General features: G+C 36.4%; 2 protein-coding genes across 2 annotated transcripts; one reads left to right on the top strand and one right to left on the bottom strand.

Moving 5' to 3' along the window:
* The first annotated feature begins 500 nt into the window (after positions 1 to 500).
* Positions 501 to 10,926, top strand: LOC110728839 (GDSL esterase/lipase At1g29660-like). Its single transcript, XM_021908506.1, has 5 exons — positions 501 to 792; positions 8,774 to 8,898; positions 9,723 to 9,962; positions 10,077 to 10,317; positions 10,441 to 10,926. Exons 1-5 carry the CDS (start codon positions 564 to 566, stop codon positions 10,674 to 10,676), a joined length of 1,071 nt encoding a protein of 356 aa, XP_021764198.1. The 5' UTR covers positions 501 to 563; the 3' UTR covers positions 10,677 to 10,926.
* Positions 10,927 to 23,182: 12,256 nt separating this feature from the next.
* LOC110728883 (GDSL esterase/lipase At4g18970-like) lies at positions 23,183 to 25,236 on the bottom strand. The gene is made up of 3 exons (XM_021908552.1): positions 25,036 to 25,236; positions 24,656 to 24,896; positions 23,183 to 23,421 (listed from the first exon to the last, which is right to left on the bottom strand). Exons 1-3 carry the CDS (start codon positions 25,234 to 25,236, stop codon positions 23,183 to 23,185), a joined length of 681 nt encoding a protein of 226 aa, XP_021764244.1.
* Positions 25,237 to 26,055: the final 819 nt, after the last annotated feature.

Below are 26,055 nucleotides of genomic sequence, written 5' to 3' on the forward strand. Positions count from 1 at the left end.
CCAAAATTTTATTGGATCATTAATTCTTAAATATTTGGGAAAAATCAATTACCACTATAAATTTCAGTTTTCTGTCAAAAAAAGAAAAAGAAAAAGAAAAGAAACTATAAATTTCAGTTTGCTACTTCTATAAGGTCGTACTTGACGTTCTAGTGACAGCAACGTACACTCCATTTGATGAACTTAATGGATATACCTATAATTTAATATCAACATTCATAATCTCACAAAAATATCCTAAAATGCTGCTACGTAGTCCGTGGTAGCGTATCCGAATACCGGGTCAAATCATCTAACAAAATCACATGTCATTTAACAACTAATAAGACCAACTATCAACTAATTATTAAATAAAATTTACATCAACTAGTAGTCTTAATCCTTCAATAATTGATTTTTTTTAACAAACTTAAACGTTTTGTAATGACGTACGTTGCATGGGTTTCCTTTTCATAATAACGTGTATAAGTATTATAGAAACGAACATGCAATCCAAGACCACTTATCTCATCTTCAATATCTCAAACTCTTAAGACTAGCCCTTCGTGCAATCAACTCCCGAAATGTTGAAAATTATAGTTTTTATTATTTTTATGGTTCGCGCGGTTTTGGTCAAGGGCGAACCAAAAGTGCCATGTTTCTTCATTTTCGGGGACTCACTGTCCGAGGTTGGAAACAACAATAACCTCGTGACAATGGCCAAAGCAAACTACCCGCCGTATGGGGTTGATTTTCCTGGCGGTGTACCAACTGGCAGGTTTACAAATAACCGGACTATTGAGGATTATATATGTAAGTATAACTCATTTGATCAATTATCGGAAGGTTTACCTCAATGATATGTTGTCCGTCGTTTGAACAATTTGCTACTAATTTTATAGGGATGAACATAAATAACATACAAGTATATTAAAGGATTTATAGCTCAAATTTCTAATCATTAGCTTGTAATTCTTTTGACATAATATATTTAATTTTTCTCACAATAATTAAAACAATATTTTCTCTAAGCTTTGGCATGTTTTGTTATACCCATCATAAAGGTTCATACATTTATTATAGTAGTATTGAGCTATAGTTTGCAAGATTGTAAATTAAAGAATACACAAAATACATTGGATGAATTGTATGTGTTATGTGTACTCTTTAATGACGTGGATATAAGAGTGGGAAACTTCTCCCATATGGAAAGAAAATGATGGCTTTGATAAGTGTCTATTAAGATGTGTGTGTTAAATGTAACTAAAATATTTTGGGCCTATAACATATGGGCTTGGTCATGGCTATGGGAACTAATGTGTTAATCTATATCATGGGGCTAAATTGGACGTTTTTCCAAAGTGAGCCAATTTTGGCAAATATTAACCAAAATGGTTGCGTGGCAAAAGTATTTACCAAACTAAGCTTCCAGGCTAAAACGCTGTCTCGGTCAGCGTTTTATGCCTGGGTTTTTTTTTTAAAAAAAATCAACCTAAAAACGCTGTCTGGGACAGCGTCTTTGTTGTTGACCTTTTTTTTTTTTTAAATTTTTGTAATTGCCTTTTATTTATAAAAATGTTTTTAAAAAACAAAAACAGTTATACCAAAGACGCTGTCCCAAACATCGCTTTATGTACAAACTTCCTTGTACCTAAAACGCTGTCTCAGACAGCGTTTAAGGTTATTAATGAAACGCTGTATGGGATAGCGTTTCTCTGCTGGTGTGCAAAACAGCAGCATAATCAGCCTTTTGCCACTGATCTGCCACTTTCTTCTGCCCCCACCCACCACCCCCTGCCATGATTCTTGCCACCACAATCCACCAACAACCCCCACCATCGACCACCATCTGCCACCACTTTTGACCTCCAACAACACTTCAACCAGCTCTACCACCAACCCCAACCATTCAACAACCGTCGATAACCACCCACCACAACCAACAACACTAAAACCACCATGAACAACCACATTAACCACCACGGGCCATCCTTTCTTCCCCATTTTCGACTACGGATTCCAAATGTCTGTTGTTTAATGTACATTAGCCCTGAAGGATGTATTTTGACTGACATAAATCCGATTTGGATAAATAAGCAAACAAAACTTCAAAACACAAACAGATTCATTCAACTAGCATGTCTTATATTGATAATGCAATCGTTATATACAACATTCCAGGAAAAAGGACAAAACAATGATACAATACGTTCACTACTCATCAATTTGGTGTAACCCTTCCCTAGCCTCACTGTCGTCCCTTCGTCTTGGACGACGCCGAGTGTAATGGTGAATGGGTTCCGGCGCGGGGGGGGGGGGGGAGTGAGCTGGCTGGACGATGCGTCCTCCTGGGTTCTGAAGGGTGCAGAACTGTGGAAGATGTACTCCTCTGCCTCTGTGTGCGACGTAGGATCACCTCCACTGCTACTCTGACCGGGGTCGAACCGCGAATGGATGGAGTGACCATCATCACCGTCCCGCTGTTGGATGATATGACCGTGACCATGTCTGCGTAAGGAAGTCGCGGACATATCTCGCATCCGCTGGACCTGGGCTCTGGTGGGTCCGTCTGTAAGGGCGAGGGATAGTGCATCATACATCGCCACCATATCCGCCGCCTGTAGTAATCATCGATCAGTCAAGTACATGATATTTAAAAAAGTTAAAAAATGAGAATGATAAGTATAGTAAAAGAAACTCACATATCCGCTAATGACGTCATGTGCCGGGTGGTAATGGTTGGACGGTGGTGTGTAGCTGGGGTTGATGAAACGGCGTGTGATAAGCCCGTACCACACCATGTACGGATCGTCATGATCCATAACGCCCTACATGGGATAACCCTGAACGACATGACCCAACCGCTGCTCCCATAGCTGAAGATACTGCCAATGCTCCAGTGCCCAGTTTGTCTCCGTCTTTCCCCGACGGTCAATGTCGTGAAGGCGCACGACAGTGTCACAGTTCTGGGGAATAGGCTGCTGCAGTCTGAACTGTCGCATGACGCGGTCAGGTAGGTGACTCTCCACAACCTTGAAACAGATCAGGGGGACCCGGGCACGCCACTCTCCCTGATGCTCCAGTAGATGTGCAGGCATGACATCTACCAACTCCGGTACATACGGATCCCATGTGATCTGCAATAACACATCCTAAATAAGTTAGTCCACAATCAGTATACACAGTACCTAAATGATTACAAATGTCTTCAGAGTTTGTACCTGATCCTCAGTGAGTCGATCAAGGGCGTCTCGGTAGTATGGGAGACTCGTCGCCGCATGTGCCTGTGTGAGTCTGGGGACCATCCACCTGGGGCAACAAATTTGGTAAGTATGTTTACAAAATGAAATCGTATATGGGGAAAAAAATGACAATTGTTACAAACCTGCAACCGTAAGCCTCATCAGCTGCAGGGCGAGGCGGAGCGATGTACGGCTCATACTGGTCATCCTGGTCCTGCTGCCCCGGACGATGTACAGCAGGCCTACCTGGTCTTCCTACGTGGATGTGCTCCCAAGCCCATAGCTTCAATAGCAAAACACAAAACTATGTTAAATATGACATTACTCATTGCATAATTCGCTTGTGATAATATACGTAGTATACCTGAAGCACAAACAGAGGTCCTCCAATCTCGAGCGCACCACTCCGTGAGGCTCTGCAAAGTTGACGATACAACACCGCCAAAGAGGCACTACCCCAGCTGTATCCACGGATATGCTCCCAGTCGTGGTCTAACAACTGTAGGTAAATAAGCTGCAAGTGGCTCCCGCTCTTGTTGCCCAACAACACGCCAGATATGAGGAAGAACAAGTACGTTCGAGCGTATCTCTGTACTATGGCGTCATCGGCGTCCGCAGGCAAGCCCTGGAAAGTATCTCGTAACCAGACCGTCCTCAAGGCGGAGCCCCTAACATCGTTGGGACCCGACTGCACCCCGAGAACCCGCACAACCAATCCAACGGGGTCGACTAGAAATGATCCCGTCACCGCAATCCCCTGTACTGGAAGGCGCGTCAGTATTGCCACGTCCCGCAATGTCACATTCGCCTCCCCAACTGGTAGGTGGAAGGAGTGCGTCTCCTTCCTCCATCTCTCCACTAACGCCGTGACAAGGTGTCGGTCGATCTCCCTGAATCCCAAGCGATGTACACCGCCAAAGCCAGCGTACGTCACGTACTCAAGGCAGCGATCATGGACAACCCAGGGGGTCCTGTAGTGCCTGCACTGTAGTGGCTTCGCTACGCCACCCTAAAAACACAAGAGCATTTATAAGTAACAAAAGATAGTACATCAAAGAATCCAAAAACGTTAAAGATGAATCATTACCGTCAGGTTCCATACGTCGACGCTCTGATGGGTGTCCTGTAGTGTCAGGACAGAAGGGTCAACAGGTCCAGGTGTCCTATCTTGTACGTCCATGATATCTGTTCATTGAAAACGTTACACACCAAACACTAACACAATATATTGAATACTAATTTCGATTGAAAGGCATAAACAGGAAATCTCGAACATCTAACGTACAAAATAAAATTCATCGAATTGAACACAATAACACATAATGTAGAAAATTATAACTGTTTCATCAAAATAACACCACTACATACTACTATATCAAATAACACATATACACTTAGGTCTTATGTTGGTCTAGATGGACAAATAGTGCGGTTGTGACCTTGCTGGTGACAACGACTGCATTTGGTTGGGGGCCGGTTGCTGTCATCCATCTCATTGCGTATGCGCTTCGACTTTGGACGACCTTTTCCACGTATCATTGTGCCGTTCGGAATGAGTTTAGGGCCTACGTACTGTGCCCACTGTGCCCAGGTTGTCTCGCAGGGGATCGGCCAGAACTGTGGTGCATAGGTGTTCATGTAGGCGGCCGACTGCAACAGAGGGTCCACCCAAGGCCGTTCTGATAGTGAGTATGTAGCACAGACTGCTAGCACATGAGAGCATGGGAGGTGGAATATCTTCGGTTTGTTGCACGTACACGTTCTCAACTGCCAGTTCACTGTATGCTTGTGGCCTCCTTTATTTCCAACTCTCTCTCCCCTCTCTGTTGTCACTTGGTAAATATGCAATCGCCGGTTATAGGCATCCGCTCTATGATATCTGGCTTTAGCGGTGTTCTTCTCGAGGATGGCAGTGACCTTTGGGGGGTATGGAAGTCCCTGATCAGACCTAGCCTCAGAAGACTCCCTTCTCAAAGTGAAATACTTGTTAACTCTGTGGAAGGTTAACTCGACAAGGGACATAATCGGTAGAAATCGAGCTCCTTTCAGCACATTGTTGAATGTCTCCGAGAAGTTAGTAGTACATATACCATACCTGCGACCATTGTCGTGAAACAGAGACCACATAGGGAACGGGACTTGAGCAATGTACTCAATGGCCTTGGGACAAGCCTCACCAATGAAACACAGATCAGCTTGAAGTTTTCTTTCTTGCCTTTGGTACGCAGCGGCCTTGAACATGTCTCTCATGTCGTTACTTCGCACGTGAGTCTTCAAGTTAGAGGCTATGTGGCGGACAAAAAACCTGTGATACGCTCGGGGCTGGGTGAATCCAACATTGGGATCATTCATTGCTGCAATGATCCCAGGATGCCGATCAGAAATAACACAAAGGTCATCCCGTTGCGTGACACGATCTCGAATACAACCTAGGAACCAAGACCAGCTGGAAGTGTTTTCCCCTTCAACCACCGCAAATGCAATAGGAAATACTTGGAAGCTTGCATCAACACTCGTAGCAACCAACAGTGTTCCTTTATACTTCCCGTACAAGTGCGTCCCATCGATACAGATAACAGGCATACAATGTTTAAAGCCATCGATACAAGGACCGAAGGCCCAAAACACTCGTTCAAACACTTCCATGTTGCTGTAGTATACACCATCCACTAAAGCTTTGTGTTTCCATACGACACATGTTCCCGGGTTCGACCGTAGGAGTGCTTGCATGAAGTGGGGAAGTCTGCCATATGAACTCTCCCAATCCCCAAATATCTCAGCTATAGCTTTCTCCTTGGCATACCACGCTCGTCGATACGGGACATCGAAATGAAATTGCTTCGAGATCAGTTCCTGTGTGAATTCCACTTTCGGCGAAGGATCTTTCCGCACAAAGGACTTCACATACTCGGCTATTACGGACGAATCTAAGTGTGGGTGATCATTAGATAGTACTTCACTGACACATGTCTCCCGATGCGGGCCTTTGTACGTGACTATGGTAAAACCACGTGAGTGCTCACTCGATTTGGTACCCCGTAGCATCCAACCACATTTCTTCTTGCATCGCAGATGTAGGACACCATCATTCGAGGTCACTGTGGTGTAGAATTGATTCCTCTGAATAGAATACATCTTCACCATTTTTCTTGAAGCAGTTTCTTGCTCTCAAAATACATTCCCTTCTCAAATTCTCCCCCGGGAACAAAAGAGGTGTGGCTACCCAATTCGGCCCAATACTGATCAACTTCATAGTTCTCGGGTACCTCACTGAACCAAGGTATGGGAGTTCTAACCAACGGCTGACCATCTTCCACCTGTGTAGGTTCATCATCCCCCTCTCCGTTCTCGTCCTCATCATCCATTTCCGCATACACATCATACACCGACAATTCATTATTCACAACATCATCAAAATGATTTGGCTCTTCTCGAAACGGTGAACCATCATCACCTTGCATAGGAGAGTAGCTATGCAATTGCATCGGTGAAGATGCCACGGTGTTCGATGACGACGGAGCAGGCTGGCCGAACACTGTCACGCGTCCCCCCGCATGTACTGGTGAAGCTATATGAGAACTAAAAGGCAAGTGAAATTGGTCGTCTGGCATCATTCGAGTGAAAGAACCCATCCCATATGCATTCGATGAAATGTGGTTTGCGGGCTCTTGGAAGGACGCAGTGTTGTAATCAGAGACAAATGTAGCTTGCTGTTCTGCCCGAGTACTTTGTTGGGTACATATAGGCACTGTTTCTACATATATCTCATTGGGAAAACCCTTCATTCCTACCATGCTCCTCAAACCTTTCAAATGTCTGTTCGTAGAGACAGGTAACACTTGCACCCCATGACCAGTATCACACCTCATTTTAAGGTTCAGTTCAACAGTCATAGGGTTTGAACCAATACAACTGCGAACCTCATTCATCAGATCAGTCACAGTCATGTTCGGTTCAAGTGTTATAAGGTCCATATTCCCTCCACTGTACTCCACATTTGATCCATTACACAAAATTTCACCTCCCCATCGACATAACAACGCTACATTTTGTCCAGCCATATTCTACATAACAACCAAAACACATTTTACGTAAAGCCGTTAAATCATCCCTAAATCACCACAATCAAACAAAAATTTTTTACATACTATACAAATTAACTACTAAGAACCCCTAAATCACCATTATTACACAGCAATGTAGGTAATTACAATTGTTCAAAACCTAATAATTATCAACCATTGTCAACAATTTTCAACAAAACCAACAACAACAATTCAACATTATCCAAACTATTATCAACACTAACAATATCAACACTACCATTATCAACACTAACAATTCAACAATTACCAACACTAATAATTCAACAATACCAACACTAACAATTTAACATTTTTAACACTAACAACTCAACCTCATCAACATTTTAACCCAATTCCAAAAAAATTATAAATCACCAACATAAACCCTAGAATTTAAAACACAAAGAAAGTTGAATGAATACCTATTTCAGGGTGAGGGGAGTGTATAGTGGGCTACACGGAGGGCAACGGTGGAGGTGACGGCGGGCGACGGTGGAGGTGGCGGCGCCGGCGGCGGTCTATACGGAGGAGCACAAGTATGAGAGAGAGGGGGATTAAGTTAGAGTTTGGGAAAGAAGGGGTTTGAGAATGAAGGAGGAGGAAATGAAAGGATGAAATACGCTGTTGGAGGGAAAAAAAAAAAACGACAGAAACGCTGTCTCATACAGCGTTTCATTAATAACCTTAAACGCTGTCTGAGACAGCGTTTATAGTTCCAGAGTTAAACGCTGTCTGGGACAGCGTCTTTGGTATAACTGTTTTTGTTTTTTAAAAATATTTTTATAAATAAAAGGCAATTACAAAAAATTTTAAAAAAAAGGTCAACAACAAAGACGCTGTCCCAGACAGCGTTTTTAGGTTGATTTTTTTTAAAAAAAAACCCAGGCATAAAACGCTGACCGAGACAGCGTTTTAGCCTGGAAGCTTAGTTTGGTAAATACTTTTGCCACGCAACCATTTTGGTTAATATTTGCCAAAATTGGCTCACTTTGGAAAAAGTTCCGGCTAAATTAGCATAGTCTCGTCCGATGTTTAGTGTATAATCTTTCCTTTTTATTTAGTTTTGCTATTAATTTGCTTATGATGGTTTCTCTGTGTGGCTGATCACACCATGTGGCCGGGTTTAATTATTTAGGAGTTACATATTTAAGGGTTACTAAGTTGATTAAGGGCTACTTATCTTGGGATTACTCAGTCGGTCAGTAGGTTTTTGCTGGGGTTAGCTTATTCAGAGGTTACTTATTTAAGGGTTATTCAGTCGGTCAAGGGTTACTTATTCTAGGGTTACTCAATCAATTAGCGTGTTTTCTCTACGAGAGTAGCCCCTGACCAACTGAGTCACTTCAGATCAAATAACCCCTGACCGAGTCACCCCTGAATAAGTAACTCCGGTCATACGATGTGGCCAACCGCATATATTAATTTGTTATTTTCTTAACAATATATTCATATATGTTGATTTTATAGCTACATATCTGGGATTCAACAAGTCTATAGCACCATATAGAGACCAAATGGGTCAAGATATATTGAGAGGTGTCAATTTCGCATCTGGTTCTGCTGGAATTCTCATGGAAACTGGATCACAATTGGTATGATCTTGATTTCTACTTGTATACTAATTACATTTTTTTTCTAAATTGACAAGCCATGATATCGTACTAATAACTTGCTTCTCAATAAAAAAGTATCGTACTAATAACAAACCACAAACTCTCAAGTATATATGACAAGCTACTGAGCTAGTTACTTTTTATTTATTTATTTATTTGACAAGGAAAAAGCGATTTCATTAATATTGTATAACCAAACGACATTTACATATAATTCATAAGAAATCAAGAATTTAACACAAGTGCACACCTTAAAACTAAATACATCGTAGATTTGTTTAACAATCGCCTTAATGAAAAACTTCATCTGAAACAATACAATCAGTCAGTTCGCACTGATTCGGCTTGAAATTCACTGATGCGTAGTCGTTTGAGTGAAAATACTTATGTGGTCCTCTAGATTCTTTTACAAATTATGAAACCCTAGATCTTCAATTTTTGCCATACAAACATAAAAAGAAAATAAACTCAAGAGAAAAATCATCATCTCAAGGATGAGATTTTTTTATTGAAAGCAATTAAAAGGTTTTTGGGGGCTAAGAATACCAGTGAAAGCCCTTACAAAGATTCACAACTGAGACCGAGAGAAAAGAGATGGTAGAGATGGAGAGAAAATGGAGAAGCGAGAATTCAAAAAAATTGGAAAACCCTTCCAAGGGAGAAACTCTAAAGGAAACAAAAAAACCCTCCTAAAGAGAAAACCCAGTGGGAACAAGTTAATTTTTTAAGAAGTCTACACAAGCTAGGTTATAGTTTATCTATACTTGTATATTCATTTGTATTGATCATAAATTTTATTACAGGGTGATCGGATATGGTTGGATCGACAAATACGAAATTATATGATGACCATCTTAAGGATCCAATTTATGGTTTTCGGTCCAGTTTCAAACTACTTGAACAAGTGCTTGTACACTGTGAATATTGGCAGCAATGACTACCTTAATAATTACTTCATGCCGCAATATTATCCTTCTCAGAGGCTCTACACCCCTGATCAGTATGCTAATCTACTAATTTCTCGATATAGATCACAATTACGGGTATTTCTTTGTTGCTTCACACCTTCGATCCCTCCATAATCTATTTATTTTACGAAGATGATGTTGACTAACATCGATTACACATTAATTTTGGTATTACTTTTGTTGTGTTAGACGCTATACAATACTGGTGCTAGAATGGTAGCAATTTTCGGTTTGGGTAATCTTGGTTGCGTTCCGTCTCAAATTATGAGGAACAATGCAACTGACTGTGTAGATGAAATCAACCAAGCCGCGAATTTGTTCAATACAAAGCTTGAATCGCTTGTGGATGAATTGAATGCAAGGCTTCCAGGGGCTCAATTTACACTAATTAGTCTCTCCGCTCTACAAGCATTAAGCCCCCTTCCTGAAGGTACGTCGTTTAACAATTTAACATGTGTATTAAGCTAGTTGTCACGTTATTAGTTCAAACTACACTAGAAAAATGTAACTTCTATATATCTGATGTACAAAATCATATTGCTTAATAATGCAGCTATTAATTCAAACTCGACTTGTTGCACATTGAGGAGTGATTTCCAGTGTGAGCCTAATAGTACACCATGCGCCAATCGAGACTTGTATGCATTCTTCGACGGATTTCATCCAACTGATGTTGTAAATGAAGCAGTAGCAGAAGCTGCATATAGTTCTCCAGATCGTCGGATCGCTAATCCGATGAACATCAATGAATTAACTAGCAGTCAGCAGGGCAAAGCGACGTACTATTAGTGACATCAATATTGTTGCTCCAAATATGCGGCTCCAATAGTCAACATTCATATTTATTTGCAATTATTCCCACTTCTTTATTTCCCCCCATTTCGTGTGATTTCGTGTTGCTAATAAAAGTGCCCAAAGATTGATCTTAAAATGGTTAACCTGAATTTCAATCTTCAATGTCTCCTGAATCTAATAATTTGTACTTCTGATGTTACAAATGAATTGGACCATTTAATAAAATTATCTTCAATAAGAAAGGTTAATATTTTATGAACTTTCGTTGTTAATGTTATTCATGTTTGTATATTTATCTCCGTACGACACGACTATACCTGGTACTCCCTCCATTTTTTGTTGAAGTCTTACATTTTGACCAATACATAAATTTAGATAATTTTAATTGACTTAAATATAATAATAAGTGTGGTAGATATAATATTAAAAAATTGTGGAAGAAATATGTGCTTCCTTTTTTAGAAAAGATAACAGGATTATTGATTTATTAAAAAAATGAGAATATAGTATTTAAATACTCGAACTACTAGCGAGTTATGTGTCTTCTCCTTAGTCCACACAAAATCAATTTGAGTTTATGCTCGATCACAAAACTAATTGTTAATGACGTTACTTACGTGAGTAGTTGACTAAGCTAGATTATAATGTCGTCACTACCTTTTTTTGATTCAATGTGGGACAATAGAAGCAACCCTATATGGATTATTATATAGTATATACTCTCTTCGTATTACCCGCCATATTTAAGTAAACGAAACGTTTTAACTTTTTACACTATTAACAAATTACTTTGATTAATTTTTGTGATTTATATAAGAATAAATATAGTATTGTGAGTACTTGTTGGAATCATCTCATTAAATAGTTTATTAATATTCTATTGTTATAATTTTTACTTATTGATAATTAAATATATTATTAGTCAAAGTTTTGTGTTGGCATACTTGCACAAGAGATTTATTTAACTTATTTAAATATAGAGGGGGTATATGTTTTCTTGAAGTCATGAACTATATTGTTGGCACTACAATTCCATCATGAGGTTTAAAAACCCATCTCTTGAGGCAAACAATATTTTTGGTCTTTTTGCACAATTTTTAAAAAGGACTTTTTGAAAGAAATAACTTAATAAATCCCAAATTTTGTGAGAGCCTAGCTAATAATTTTTTTTATTGTAAGAAACTACCTAAATAAAGGTAAAATGTTGTAAAATACTACCTATGGCCCCGAATTTCTCCGTTGATCAAACTTTCTGACGTTGACCATGTCTAAACACCCTTGAAACCACCGCGAGGGTTTGTTTTCATGGTGGTAAGGCTATTTTCGAGGTGGTTTAGGGAAATCCCAAGTTAGTGAGGTAGTTTCGAGCTACATGATGATAATTTCCGGGGGGGTGTTTAGGTGATTCATCGCCGGAAAATTAATTAGGTCAACGGTAGAAATCTGGTCATACATAGTATTTTAAAAAATTTTGGCCTTGTTTGGTAAATGGCTTTTGCTTAGCTCTTTTGTTGGCTTTTGGCTTTTCAACTTGGTCAAACAACCAAAAAAAGTGTTTGGTAAATGGCTTAATTGTTGGCTTAAAAGCAAGCTTTTCCGCCAAAAATAAAAAGCTAGTCTTATTAGCTTTTTGGTATTGGCTTTTGGCTTTTAACCATAAAAATTTAATTAATAATTAATTTTTAATAATTATAATTTGAAGTAATTAATAATTAATAATTTTTAATAATTAATTAATAATTAGAAATTAGTAATTGATAATTTGTAATAAATAATTAATAATTAGAAATTAGTAATCAACAATTAGAAATTAGTAATTAATAATTTGTAATAAATAATTAATAATTAGAAATTAGTAATCAATAGTTAAAAATTAGTAATTAATAATTAATAATTAGTAATTGATAATTAGTCATTTGTAATAATAATTAGAAATTAGTTATTAATAATTAATAATTAATAATTGATAATTAATAATAAATAATTAATAATTAATAATTAATAATTAATAATTAATATTTAATAATTAATAATTAATAATTAATAATTTGTTTTTTTGAAAATTAATAATTAATAATTAACTATTAATAACTAATAATAATCAATAAATAATTATTAAGTGTGTGTGTTTTTAGAGAGCCACAAAGGACGGGTAAGAATCGATCCCCTGATCTCCTAGAAGCGGGAAGAAAGCTCTAACCACTTGAGCTAACCTTCACTCTAAAAAACAGTTAATTAATGTTAATTACTAATAATCGTTTCTTAAAACAAAATTAAAATTAAAACTTATTTTTTGACCAATCCCATGGAGACCGCGTGTAAATTAAACTTAATAAAAAAAAATCTACTCAACCGGTTACATATAGCTTGGGACCATTTTGAGCATCTAGGCATGTATGGAAAGATTGATCATAGTTCAAGACCTTCATGGAAGTTGATGATGGAGAAATTCTCTATATGGGCAATCACTCTATCGCTAAGGTGCTAGGCAAGGGACAAATGGCTTGTTTTTAGGTCGGTCAAATATCTTATTTTATAATTAAGAGATGTGTTGTATGCTCCCGAACTTAGGAAAAATCTAGTATCCGATGCTATCTTGAATCAATTAGGTTTTAAAATGGTCTTTGAACCAGATAAGTTTATTTTGTCTAAAGGTGGTTGATCTGTAGGATTTGGATATTTGTGTGATGGTATGTTTAAATTAAGTATTTGTAATACTTTAACAGATAGTGTGTATGCTGTTAATGATAATTCTTCTCTGTGACATTTGAGACTTGGTCATGTTAATTACAAAAAATAGTATTTTATGTCTAAGCATAATTTGATTCCCATGTTTGATCCAAGGATAGAGAAGTGTAAGACATGCATGTTAACAAAAACCACAAGGAAGTCATTTCCTAACAATGAAGATAAGAATATCCTATTGCTTGATTTAGTGCATAGTGACTTATGTGATTTTCATAACACACCTTCTTTAGGGATTGAGAAATATTAAGTAACATTTATTGATGATTTATCCAAGGTTTTATGTTTATGTATTATTTTCTAAAGATGAAGCCCTAGACAAATTTAAAATCTACAAAAGTGAAGTAGAGCTGCAAACTAATGAGAAAATTAAAAGGTTAAGAATCGATAAAGGAGGTGAATACATAATCCAAGTTATTTCCAATCAATAGGTCTAGTACATGAAACAACCGTGACATATACACCACAACAAAATTGTGTAGCGGAAAGGAAGAATATGTCTTTAGAAGAAATGGTTAATTCCATGTTATCATATTTGGGTTTGAGTGATGAATTTTGGGGAGAAGCCTTTTAACGGCTTGTTATTTTTGAACCGTGTTTCTATGAAATGAAATGATGTTACCCCATATGAGCTATGGTATAAAAGGAAACAAAACTTGAGTCATATTAAAGTTTGGGATTGTAAAGCAGTAGCAAAAGTGCCGAAACCTAAATGTTACAATTTAGGTGAAAGAGGAGTGGAATGCATTTTTATATGATATGCGAAACATAGAAAATCCTATAGGTTTTATGTTATATAACAAAACGAATTTTGTTCAATTCACACCACCATTGAGTCTAGGGATGCATTGTTTGATGAAAATAGATTTTCATTAATTCCTACACCAAAGGATGTTCTCCAACTACCGATACTCAAACTTTAATCAAATTGTATTTGATCAAAATTAAAGAAGATGACCAAACTCATTTAGAGGAGGCATCTACATCATATCATCATCACAACCTAGGAGAAGTAAGAGGGAAAGGAATCCCGTCAAAAAAAAAGTAAGAGGGAAAGGAAAGAAAAATCCTTTGGTCCGAATTTTCATGTGTACTTGATTGAGGAATCAAGGAATTCTGTTTCGACACAATATCTATACATTTTTAATGTGGAATATGATCCTTTGACTTATAAGGCTATGAAGTCTCGAGATGCTCCATTTTGGAAGGAAGCAATTAATGATGAGATCGAATCCATCATGGAAAACAACATTTGGGTGTTAGCTAATTTACCTCCTAACTGTAAACTAATAGGGTGCAAGTGTATCTTCAAAAAGAAAATGAGGATTGATGGAATTGTTGAAAAGTTCAAAGTCCGGTATTAGTGCGTAAATAGCCTAGTATCGATTGTTTTGATACATATGCACCGGTTGCTAGAATCTCGACTATTAGGTTGTTGATAGCTATTGTAGCTATTAAGAATCTTGATCCATCAAATGGATGTCAAGGCAGCATTCTTAAATGGAGATTTAGAAGAAGAAGTTTACATGCGACAACTGGAAGGGTTTGTTTTTGAAGGCCAAGAGAAAAAAGTTTACAAGCTAATAATTAAATCACTGTATGGGCTAAAATAGGCACCTAAGCAATGGCATCAAAATTTTGATGAGGTTGTGTTGTCTAATGGTTTTTGCTTGAACAATTCAGACAAATGTGTACATAGCAAATTTCCGATGGATTTTTGGTCTGTCGGAACTGGTCCGTCGTAAATTGGCCTATTTCTAGTAGTGATTCAGTTTAATTTCCACCGATTCCTTTCTAACAATACATGCATCGAAACAAAAGGAATGCGGATGTTTTTATGATAGCCATCTGTTAAATGACTTTTAATATACTCATTTTCATTACCTAATTTTTTATTTATATTTTTTGTTAGTTAAACTTATTAAAAATATTTTTTAACTTTTTCAATAATTCATTTTTTTTTTCCGAAAATTAATTATGAAATATTTGTTTCGTAAATTCAGAAAATTAATTTTTGAAAAAAGAGTTAAAATAACAAAGGAAAAATATATGTCAAAAAATTCTTTTAAATGCACCATTTTGTGGAAAAAAAAACACTTAGCTTTAAAAAGCTTTATCGGAAAAGAAAACCCAAAATAAATTTTTTTGTTGAAGACAGCCCGATACCACTAATTCACTCAATTAACCTCTAATTTATTCTAATTACCATCACTCTCACTAAACTACTTAATAAATAAATTAATATATAAATTAAAAACAAAAAACAAAAACCACCACTCCAGCACCAGCAAGCCACCACTTGAAACACTTGATTTTAATTGGAACGACATCATTTGCTTCGAATTGAGGGTTTGATTCACTGAATTTGATATTGAATCTTACTCGACACCTTTTTTGGATGGTGTTAGAGGATAGAGAAGATGGGGAAGCTTTTACCTCCATGTCTAGAACTATGTAGCCTTTGTCGTGTTTATCGATACGCTTCATTGTTCCTGCGTATGTCTTCGTCTTCTTATCGTTGTTGTTCCCCATTGATGAACAGAGAAATGAAAAAGTTGATTTTTTTTTCTTTCTATTTAAGTAGGCTGGGCTTTCCGGTAGAGGGGAGGGTTGTCAACGCTAGGGTTTAGGGAGGTGTGGATGGTCGCAGCGAGGTAACGGGGAAAGGGAGGGGGTCGTCTACCAGTGATGGAGGTGGGTTGCCGGGGTGAGGGGTTCAAGGCGGCGGTTCAGTTGAGGGAGGCGGGCGGCTGCCAAGGGAAGGGGATAGGGCAGGGGTGGCTAGCTGGTGGTGGAGTGTTGGTTTTGTTTTTTTTTTTTTTAATTTATATATTAATTTATTATAAAGTGGTTTAGTGAGAGTTAGAGAGTAATCAGAAGAAATTAGAGGTTAATTAAGCGAATTAATGGTACTAGGTTGCCTTTAACCAATAAATATAACTTCGGATTTTCTTTTCTGATAAAGCTTTTAAAAGGTTCTTTTTCGCAAAATTGGGCATTTAAAAGATTTTTTTAACAAACTTTTCCAAAAATAAAAAATATTTATATATAATAAGTTTGGCCATTTATATATAATAAGTTTGACCATTAAAAAATAAAATAAAAAAACAATCAATAAAAATTGAGAATAGTTAAAATGACTACTGTAGAATTTTCAAAGGAATGTATGTAGAATGAACATATAACGAACACAAATTCCGAAATACAAATTCCCAAATAATAAACTCCTATACATTACATTTGAATTGTCTAGTTTGTTGAATAGATGAGAATATAACATATTAACAAGATTTTAAATGGTCAGAATTAAGGGCCCATGTAAAATACATTAATCCCTCTATCTCAAAAAAATTCATATGTTAAGACATTTTTCACTATTCATATACTAAGTTTGGCCATATAATTTTTTTTGTAAAGTATTATACTTCCTATGTCCTTATTTCTTTTTTTTCCTCATTTGACTTTTTACGGTTTTCAAGATGCATGTTATAAATTTATATTGTTATGCCTAAATTATCACTATAGGTTTAAATGTCTGCAGGTTGTTAAATTGCGGGTTATAGGTTGCTACGAAATCAATGACCTGGTTGCCAGAAGTTAAGGGAAGTTAAATGAAGGTCTTTTCAAGAAATATTCTAAGAGAATCGAAGTTTGAATGAGTCAAGAGAAGTGCCATAAAAATAGATACATAAACTCCAACTAGTTGTTGGGATTTGCGGTGATCGACATCGCGTGGAAACAAAACCCGAAAACCGGATCGCATGCATAATAATTACAACATAACAAAATAGCATGCAAACAAATAAAACACAAACACATAAAGAGAAGAGAGAGAAAGAAGCTCACCCTTGACGCGTGCTTCGCTCACTAATTCAGGTTGGACTTGGAAAAGTTCAAGCCCCGCAAATGCAAGACCTCCAACGTCTCACACTCTAGATCACCGAACCGGCACCTACCCCGTAGCTTAAACGGGGTTAGATCAAAATTACTAGAGTTTTACGAACTTAAGGCTTTCTCACTTAATAGGAGATTCCTTTTGAGTTCTACTCAAGTGAGTTTTCCCATTACCCAAGGGGGGTATTTATACGGAAAAGCTCTCATGAGTTTCCATCAACTTTCCATAAAGTTGGTGAAATACCATAGAGAATGAATTAATTTAATTCTAAATTAAATTAAAATAGCAATTCAATTAGCAAGCAACAAGTGTCACAAGGAGAGCAAGGGAGTAGGTGAGGACCACAAGGTCTCCTTGCACCCTAAGCAAGACCCTCCCCAAAACCGGCTCCAATGGTGCAGGACAAGCTGGCGCCCAGCCTTGGCCACCAAAGTGCGCTTTGCTGGCAGCCTAGTGCTTGGCTGGGCCTACCATCCAGCCCGCACACACGCGCGGCCCAGCGAGCAAGCCTCGCACGCTAATGCGGGCTGCTACGCTGAGCGTTGCAACTGCCATCGAGGCCTAGAGAGCTTTGCTGGCGCACCACGCCCGCATGCATGCTCGCTTAGCTGGCCATCCTTGCCTACATGGTTTTCTCGGCCAGCTCGCCCAGCCTATGCCTGCGATGGATGCTGAGCTTGCGGCCAAGCCTCACCTTGGGGTAAGGACTTTGGCTAACCATGCTAGCCCACCTAGCCCTCGCATGGCTAGGCCATTGCAAGGATAGGATTTCATGCTTGTTGACTTGTTGTTTGACTAACTTTTTGTCTCGTCGGTTCATAAATTTGGCTCGACTTTCGACGCTCGGCTTTGACGCTATAAGTTCGGAATCCGACGTCTTACTTCGTAAAATCTCTATTGACTTGTTAAATCCTTCGGATTAATTTCGCCGCTTTGGCTCGGTTACACGATTCGGTGTGACCCGAAGGGTTCAGTAAAGAGCAAGTTGTATTATTAATTATACATTAATATTACTAATCGGAAGCGGCTCCAGCTAGGCATTCTGATCACTTGACCTCACTGAATAATTAGCTTTCCTAATTAGTTCCGAACCCTCTATCGGTATAATACACTTGTTCGAAGGACACCATTCCTTTCAACTGTTAGTTTGAACAAGTCAAAAAGACAACGGATAAGCACAAAGAGAGCACTACTACAAAAATGGGCAAAGAAACCTCTAATAAGAGACCTGTTGGTCAATACAACAGGTCTCTTTGATGTAAGAGACCTATTATCAGAGATAACGGATCTCTATAATGCCAAAAGGTATAAATGGAAAGAAATAGAAGACATGTTGTCTAACTTAACAGGTCTCTTATGTTTTTATGGGCCCACGACTTTTCTTTTTTCTTTTTTTTACAGGATACAACTATCTTTTCTCTTGTTATTCTTTCATAGAGTTTTGAAGCACAACCCTCTCTCCTCATACTCCCTTAACATACCCAGCCTCATCACTTTCTATCCTCTCCTCTCATTTCCTATTCTACCTCAACAGCGCGACATCCTTAACTATGACGCCGCAAGATCCTCCACCCTCAACTTAACGGCGCAGCTGCAAGATCCTCCACCTTAACGACGCCGCTGCAAGATCCCCCTCTTTAACGCCGGCGTTTCCTCCTTAACTCAAGTTTGAGGATTTAAATGTCAATTTTGACCATAAAAACTCTAGATCTAGAGATTGATGGTTAAATTTGGCCAAATAAAGCAATTATTGAAGTGGTAAAAAAGTTTTTTTTTTTTTTTTTTTTTTCTATTTTATTTCAATATTTTTAAAGGTTTTGAGTGGGTGACAAGAAGTTTTTATTTATCATGGTGGTTTTGGGTTTATGTTGGGTAAGTTTTTTTTTTTTTTTTTTTTTTTTTTTTTTTTTTTTTTTTTTTTCGTGGACAGCTAGGGTTTTTATAACGAAATTGGGTGTGGTTTATACGGGGGTTGGGGGTGGATTTTTATGGTGTTAGGGTGGTTTATTCGGGATAAGGGGGTGTTTTTTACGAGGTTAGGGTGGTTTATTCGGGATTAGGGGTGATTTTTTACGGGGTTAGGGTGGTTCGTTCGGGATTGGAGGTGGTTCGTTCATACGGGGATTCACTATTTTCTGGTTTATTTTTATGGTGGTTGGGGTTTTTTTACGGTGGTGTTGTGCAAGGTTAAGGCCTTTGCTCTTTTTTAATGATTTTTTGTTACATTAGCATGTTAATTTGGGTATTTTTTTTTACTTTTTATTTTTTTATTTTTCAATTCTAAGTGAAGGGGTGTATGCGAAAAAAAAATGTTAATGTTGGTGTTGATGGGTCAATTGATGATTTTTCTTGTTTGCATTTTGGATAATAGTATTGATTTGGGTGCTTAAGAGTTGATTTTAATGAAGGCTGCAAGTGGGTTAATGTTAAGTTTTTTCGTTGTTGATATGTAAGTTTTTTTTTTATTTTTTTTTTAATTTTTTTTATTTTATATATTGATATTCTTAATGGTGTACAAGTCACCGGGAAATTCAAGAAACTCGATCAAGGATGTTGATCAATGGAGGGCTAATTCAATTAATTGTTTCATTTTATAATTTACTTGTAAATTATTTAAGTTCATACACTTGTTAATTTTAATAAAAATGTATATTCAATTGTTACGTTCTATACATTAAATTTTCTAGCCATTTTAGTTCTTTTAAAAATAAAAATTCAATTAATAAATATATCGTCGAAATTTTTAATTTTTAATTTTTTTTTCAAAAACTATAGATAAAAGAGACCTGTTATCTAACATAACAAGTCTTTTTGATTGTATGAAAGAGACCTACTATGTTACATAACGGGTCTCTTTCCCTTCGTAAATGTATGACGTAATTACATGCAAAGAGACCTGTTGCCTTACTTCACAGGTCTCTTATTGATTACAACGAGACTTGTTCAATTGAACAGGTCTCTTAATCAAAGAGACCTGTGAGCTAGAGACCTCCTCTAAACAGGTCTCTTACGCCATTTATGACAGGTCTCTTTGGCCTTTTTGTAGTAGTGGAGCATGGCATGAAATTCGGAGCTGAACCTGGTAACTAATTTCGGATTCCACGAAATCAGGGAAGGAGCCGTTGAAATGCTTTTAGAAGGATTTTCTCTTATAAATAAGATAAAAACCATTGTAAACGAACAAGACACGAACCCTAAGCTTTACATTTCATAGCAATTAGCAATTAGCACTAAGTCATAGATTCATTCTTGATCAAACTACAACCTACATTGTACTTGTACTTAATTCTCAAGTTAGTAGATTGGTGGGCTCAATGCCACCCGCAGTTTTTACCCTTATTCCTAGGGTTATCTGCGTCATCATATCGTCTCTCTCTCTCCCTTTCTCATTTGTTCTCCTCCTTTTAATCATTTATCTTCGTTCCTTGAACCTGTATCAGCATTTGCATATTTATTAAATTAGTCTAGCTGTTGTCCTACTGAACCTGGTCTAATCTGGCGATCAGATTTTGACCTAAACATATACCTCGATTTTTATAAACATGAAAATTATAATAATTTGATATTACGAAGTAGTAAAATACTTCCTCCATATTTTAATAGTTGAAACACACACTTTTCCACGGCATTTATGAAAAGTGGGGTTCATATGGTTTAATACACTTTAAATGGGGTGAGGGGTTTGTTATTAGAAGTATGATTTGGTCCACACACTTTAAAAAATGGAAATAGTAAAACTTTTTCTCAAAATAATTTTCCAATTATAGTGTGTTGTAAGCTAAGTATTATGACATTTTCATTATACGAAAGTGTTGTAAGTATTGAAAAACAGAGGAATTATATAATTAGACAAACCCACCAAAATCTAATATGATTATATTATCACTTATAGATCAGTAAGAGGTCAAAGTTATTAAAAGTTATCTCAAATATTGGTTAAGTGACAAAAAAATAGGGTAATAATAATATATAGCTTTATTATATCGCTTTTCTTATCTTTTTCACTAATATACGAAGTATTTAATTATATAAAAACTACCTGTAAAATTAAAATAGTGCATTGACATATATGTTGTTTGATTATATCAATTAGTTTCACACAGAGAGTATAATATAGCTTTATATCTTTCATCTCATTTGTATGTATTTAGTGTTGCACTTAGGGCTGTACAAAGTGCGGTTTAGACCGCACTAAACCCAAATTTTGCGATTTGGTGCGGTTTGCAGTTTGAAAATTGCGGTGCGATTTTTGAAAATGACCAAATCGCGGTTTGCGGTTTGATGCGGTTTCAAAAAATATTTAGACCAAACCGCACCGTAAACCGCACTTTAATGCGATTTGCGATTTTTATATTATATTTTTATTAAAAAAATATAAAAGAACTAAAATATATGAACTAATCTTTGACTAATAGTTAATTAAAGGTTAAAAAAAAGAGTTTAATATTTGAATTATAAATTAATAACTACAAAATAAAATAAAAGTTTTGTTTTGAAAGAATAATTATAATTTTAAAAAGGTATGGTTAAACTACAAACCGCACCGTATTTTGCGGTACTGTTTAGTGCGGTTTAAAAAAATTACAAACCCTAATTTTGCGGTTTAATACGGTTTGAATGCGGTTTAAGATCCAAACTGCACCAAACCGCACCGCGAACACCCCTAGTTGCACTTGTTACTCATACAAACATAAATAAAAATGAAAAGAAGAAAAATGATGACACGGCTAGACGTCCGTTGCGGGTCATAGTGGTCCTTGAAATAATGTCAGAATCATCTTCAAATGGATCTTATACAGTCTTGTAAGCAAAATTGCGTAGCCATAGGAATATAAGATTTGATTGCTACAGACTGTAGTTGTATCAATCTCATTTAATTTATTGCTAAACTTTAGTTTTAATGTCAATGATTATAAGTTTATAACTAGTGGGGGTCTGGGGGACCAAGTAATAATTAATTTGCTGGCTAGAGTGATAGATGCGGCATGTATCCTGCGTTCGGATTATGGTTAAAATTATGCAAGTAAAAAGTATAAGATAAAATGGTTCAGAAAAGGATTAATGCAATATTATTAAACCACATGTGTGTATCCTAAATTACAAAAAGGTTCATTTAATACAAGTGTTGCATCTAACACCATAGTTGGTGGTATTTTGGCTAATACATAAGGTCAGGGTGCTCACTGCATCTAAGCCATATTTTAGAGTGTTGTGGTTAAATTTGCCTAATTCATATAGAAATTGTTCTTCTATCTCACGTTGGATTAGTGAGAGACTGAGAGAGAGAATGATAAGTATATAATCCCGGTAAAGTACTCAAGCTAATACCAATTTATTTTGTGACAGAAACATATACAAAGCTCAAATAGTCAAATTGGTTTTAATTTGGGAGGAGAAAACACGTATGTAATGCTAGTTTGAGCTTTTAAATACCAGGTACAAATTTAGAAATACAAACCTGAATAAACAAATATACATATTTTGGCTATTGCACTATAGGATGATAATTAACAACGATGGGGTCATAAGATAACCTTTCTAACTGAAGATTAAAAAAATTAATTTATTATATATGGTCCAATTTATTTCTAACATGAACAAATACTTTGTACGTTTAGTAAAAGAGGACGTATATGGTCCAATTTATTTCTAACATGAACAAATACTTTGTATATTTTAGTAAAAGAGGACGTATAGTAAGAATTCACATATCACATCAATCTGTAATCAATTTTATTATGAACACAAAAATGAAATAAATAAATAAATAAATAAATAAATAAAAAAAAAAGCGGAATAATCGCATATATGAGATATTGATCAAAGAACCGCAAATTTGGAGCAACAATAATGATATCACTCACATCAGTATGTTGCTTGGCCCTTCTGAGTTGTTTGTCAATTGATTGATATTCATCGGACGAGCGATCCTACGATCTGAAGTGTTATATGCAGCTTCTGCTACCATTCCATTCATAACATCACTTGGATGAACTCCGTCAAAGTAAACATATAAGTCCCGATTGGCGCATGGTGTACTGTGAGGCTCACACTCGAAAACAATATTCAATGTGCAACAAGGCGAGCTCGTATTGATATCTGCATCAGTTGATTTGATTTTCGCATCAGATTTTATAGCTAGAAGTTAAGTTGTTTTGTACTATGTTACTCGGACTCAGATACCCATGACCGACAATGTTAAAGGATCAACTCAGCCAAAAGTTTAAGCTGATGGTTAAGGCCTAAAAATATATTTTATATTCTATCACGCCCCCTCACACGAGAGCCCATTGGGCTTGAAGTGTGGATGCAGCATAGGCGGCCCACCTCATACCATATTTCACTTTGAAAGGAGGGATGGATGAGATTCGAACCCGTGACCTTTGTGTCACGCTGGCTCTGATACCATGTTAAAGGACCATCTCAACCAAAAGTTTAAACTTATGGTTGAGGCTCAAGAATATGTTTTTATACTCTATCAGACAAGAATACATGTGTTAAGTGTCTGACTTGATTATTTTGATTCCATGATTTAGAACTAAAAATAAATTGTCCAAGTACCATATCCATGTCCAAAGTGTCGAGGGCTGTTATAGGTATATGAGGTAAAATTAAGAGTTCAAATAACATACTAACATAGCTTTAACTCCATTAAAAAAAATATGAAGTATTGTTTATACAAAATTTAAATATGCAACATCTTCAAATAAAAAAATTCTAACACTAGATGTCATTCTGTTAAGTTATGTTATATGTTCATTTAATTATATAGTTAATTACAATGCTCCCTCCTTTTCTTATTTTTTTCCCCCATAAAAATAACGTTATTTTTTTTAAGTTTTTGGTTGAAAAGAGTTGATGAGAGAATAAAGCAGTAGGGTTAAGGTAATGGTTGGTCGAGGAAAAGGTGTGGTCCCTACAAGCTACAACCGAAATTAATATAAATCAAACTCAAAGCGATGAACAAAAAAGGAAAATTGGAATAATATTAAGAAAAGAAGGGGGTATATAAAATTTAAAATACACACCGTAATTTTATTTGGGAAAATGATAAACTATGTATATAAGAATCTAAAAATTGAAATATTGAGGATAAATTAACATTAATTACACTAATCTATGCGTGATTTTGTCAGGAGTTTCCAACGTAATTCCATTTTAGAAAGTATATTTAATGTTTATATATAGCCTTAAGCGCTACATATATCATTACCCGTTTATTTGATAAAAGAGGATTGAGTCATGGATCAAACATGTCATAGCTGATTTCATGCAATTTAATGATCTTGCCATTGCTTGGGACCAAACCCTATTTCATTGTCAAACGACGTACCTGCTGGAAGGGGATTTAAAGCTTGGAAGGCGAAGAAATTAATGAGCGTAAATTTGGCCCCAGGAAGCCTTGCATTGAAATTATCCACAAGCAATTCAAGCTTTGTATTGAATATATTTGCGGCTTGGTTAACTTCATCCACGCATTGAGTTGTATTGTTCATAATCATTTGAGCCGGCACGCAACCTAGTTGACCAATGCCGAAAACTGCTACCATTCTAGCGCCAGTATTATTAAGCGTCTAACACACAACAAAAACAAAACTAAGATTAATTTGTTGACATAGTCGTCGTATGTTAGCTAACTTCACTTCTTGGTAAAAATAAATTGCTTCGTATATAGGGTTTAGAGGGATCGGTGAGAAGGAACAAAGAACATACCCGTAATTGTAATCTATATCGAGCAATTAATCGATTAGCATACTCATCAGGGGTGAAGAGCCTCTTTGAAGGATAAAATTGTGGCGAGAAGTAATTATTAATGTAGACATTGCTACCAATATTTACAATGTACAAGCACTTGTTCAAGTTGTTAGAAACTGGACCACGAACCATAAATTGAAGCTTTAAGATGGTCTTCATATAATTTTGTATTTGTCGATCCAACCATATACGATCACCCTCAAATAAAATGTAAGGAAAAAAAATAAAAAATTATGCTGAATACAAAAGATTATATATGTTTAGTAGAAAATGTTGGCTTGTGTCGTGTACAAAATATATTGTAACTATGAATTTAGAATCAATCATCATTTATTTATGAACTATAACCTAGCTTGTCATGCTTGAAAATTTGTGGTTTGTTCATTGTTAAAAGTACAATATAATTGCATGCCTATAAAAAAATAAAAAAAAAAAAAAAAAAAATGACACCAGTATACGAGTAGAATTTATAATCATACCAATACAAATCCAGTTTCAATGAGGATTCCAGCATAACTGGATGCGAAATTGACACCTCTCAGTAGATCCAATAAATCAATATATAATATGCATCCAATGTATTTGGCATATTCGTTACAATATTACATATTATAGCTTTATTGGATGTATGAACGAAATTTTAAAAGCGGATCATACAAACCTTGCGAATTCTTAGTGAACATATCATTAAGTCTTATGAGATCAATGAATGACAGTTTCCCATTACGAGGATTAGAATTTCGAGCTTCAAATCCTTCAATATCTACCTGATTGTAATTTATGTATGTTCGTCCCTGTTTAATTAGTACCAGTCACAGGGGCGGATCCAGTATGGGTTCAAGTGGGTTCATTGAACCCACTGATTTTTTGAAAAAAATCATATTAAAAAAAATCATTTTGGACTTCATTATAAGTCCCAAATGATTTTTTTTAATGTGATTAGCCGATTAGAAACTGAAGATTGGTTTTGATTAGCCG

This window comes from Chenopodium quinoa, unplaced genomic scaffold (assembly GCF_001683475.1).
Source record: "Chenopodium quinoa cultivar QQ74 unplaced genomic scaffold, ASM168347v1, whole genome shotgun sequence".
NCBI lineage: Eukaryota > Viridiplantae > Streptophyta > Magnoliopsida > Caryophyllales > Amaranthaceae > Chenopodium > Chenopodium quinoa.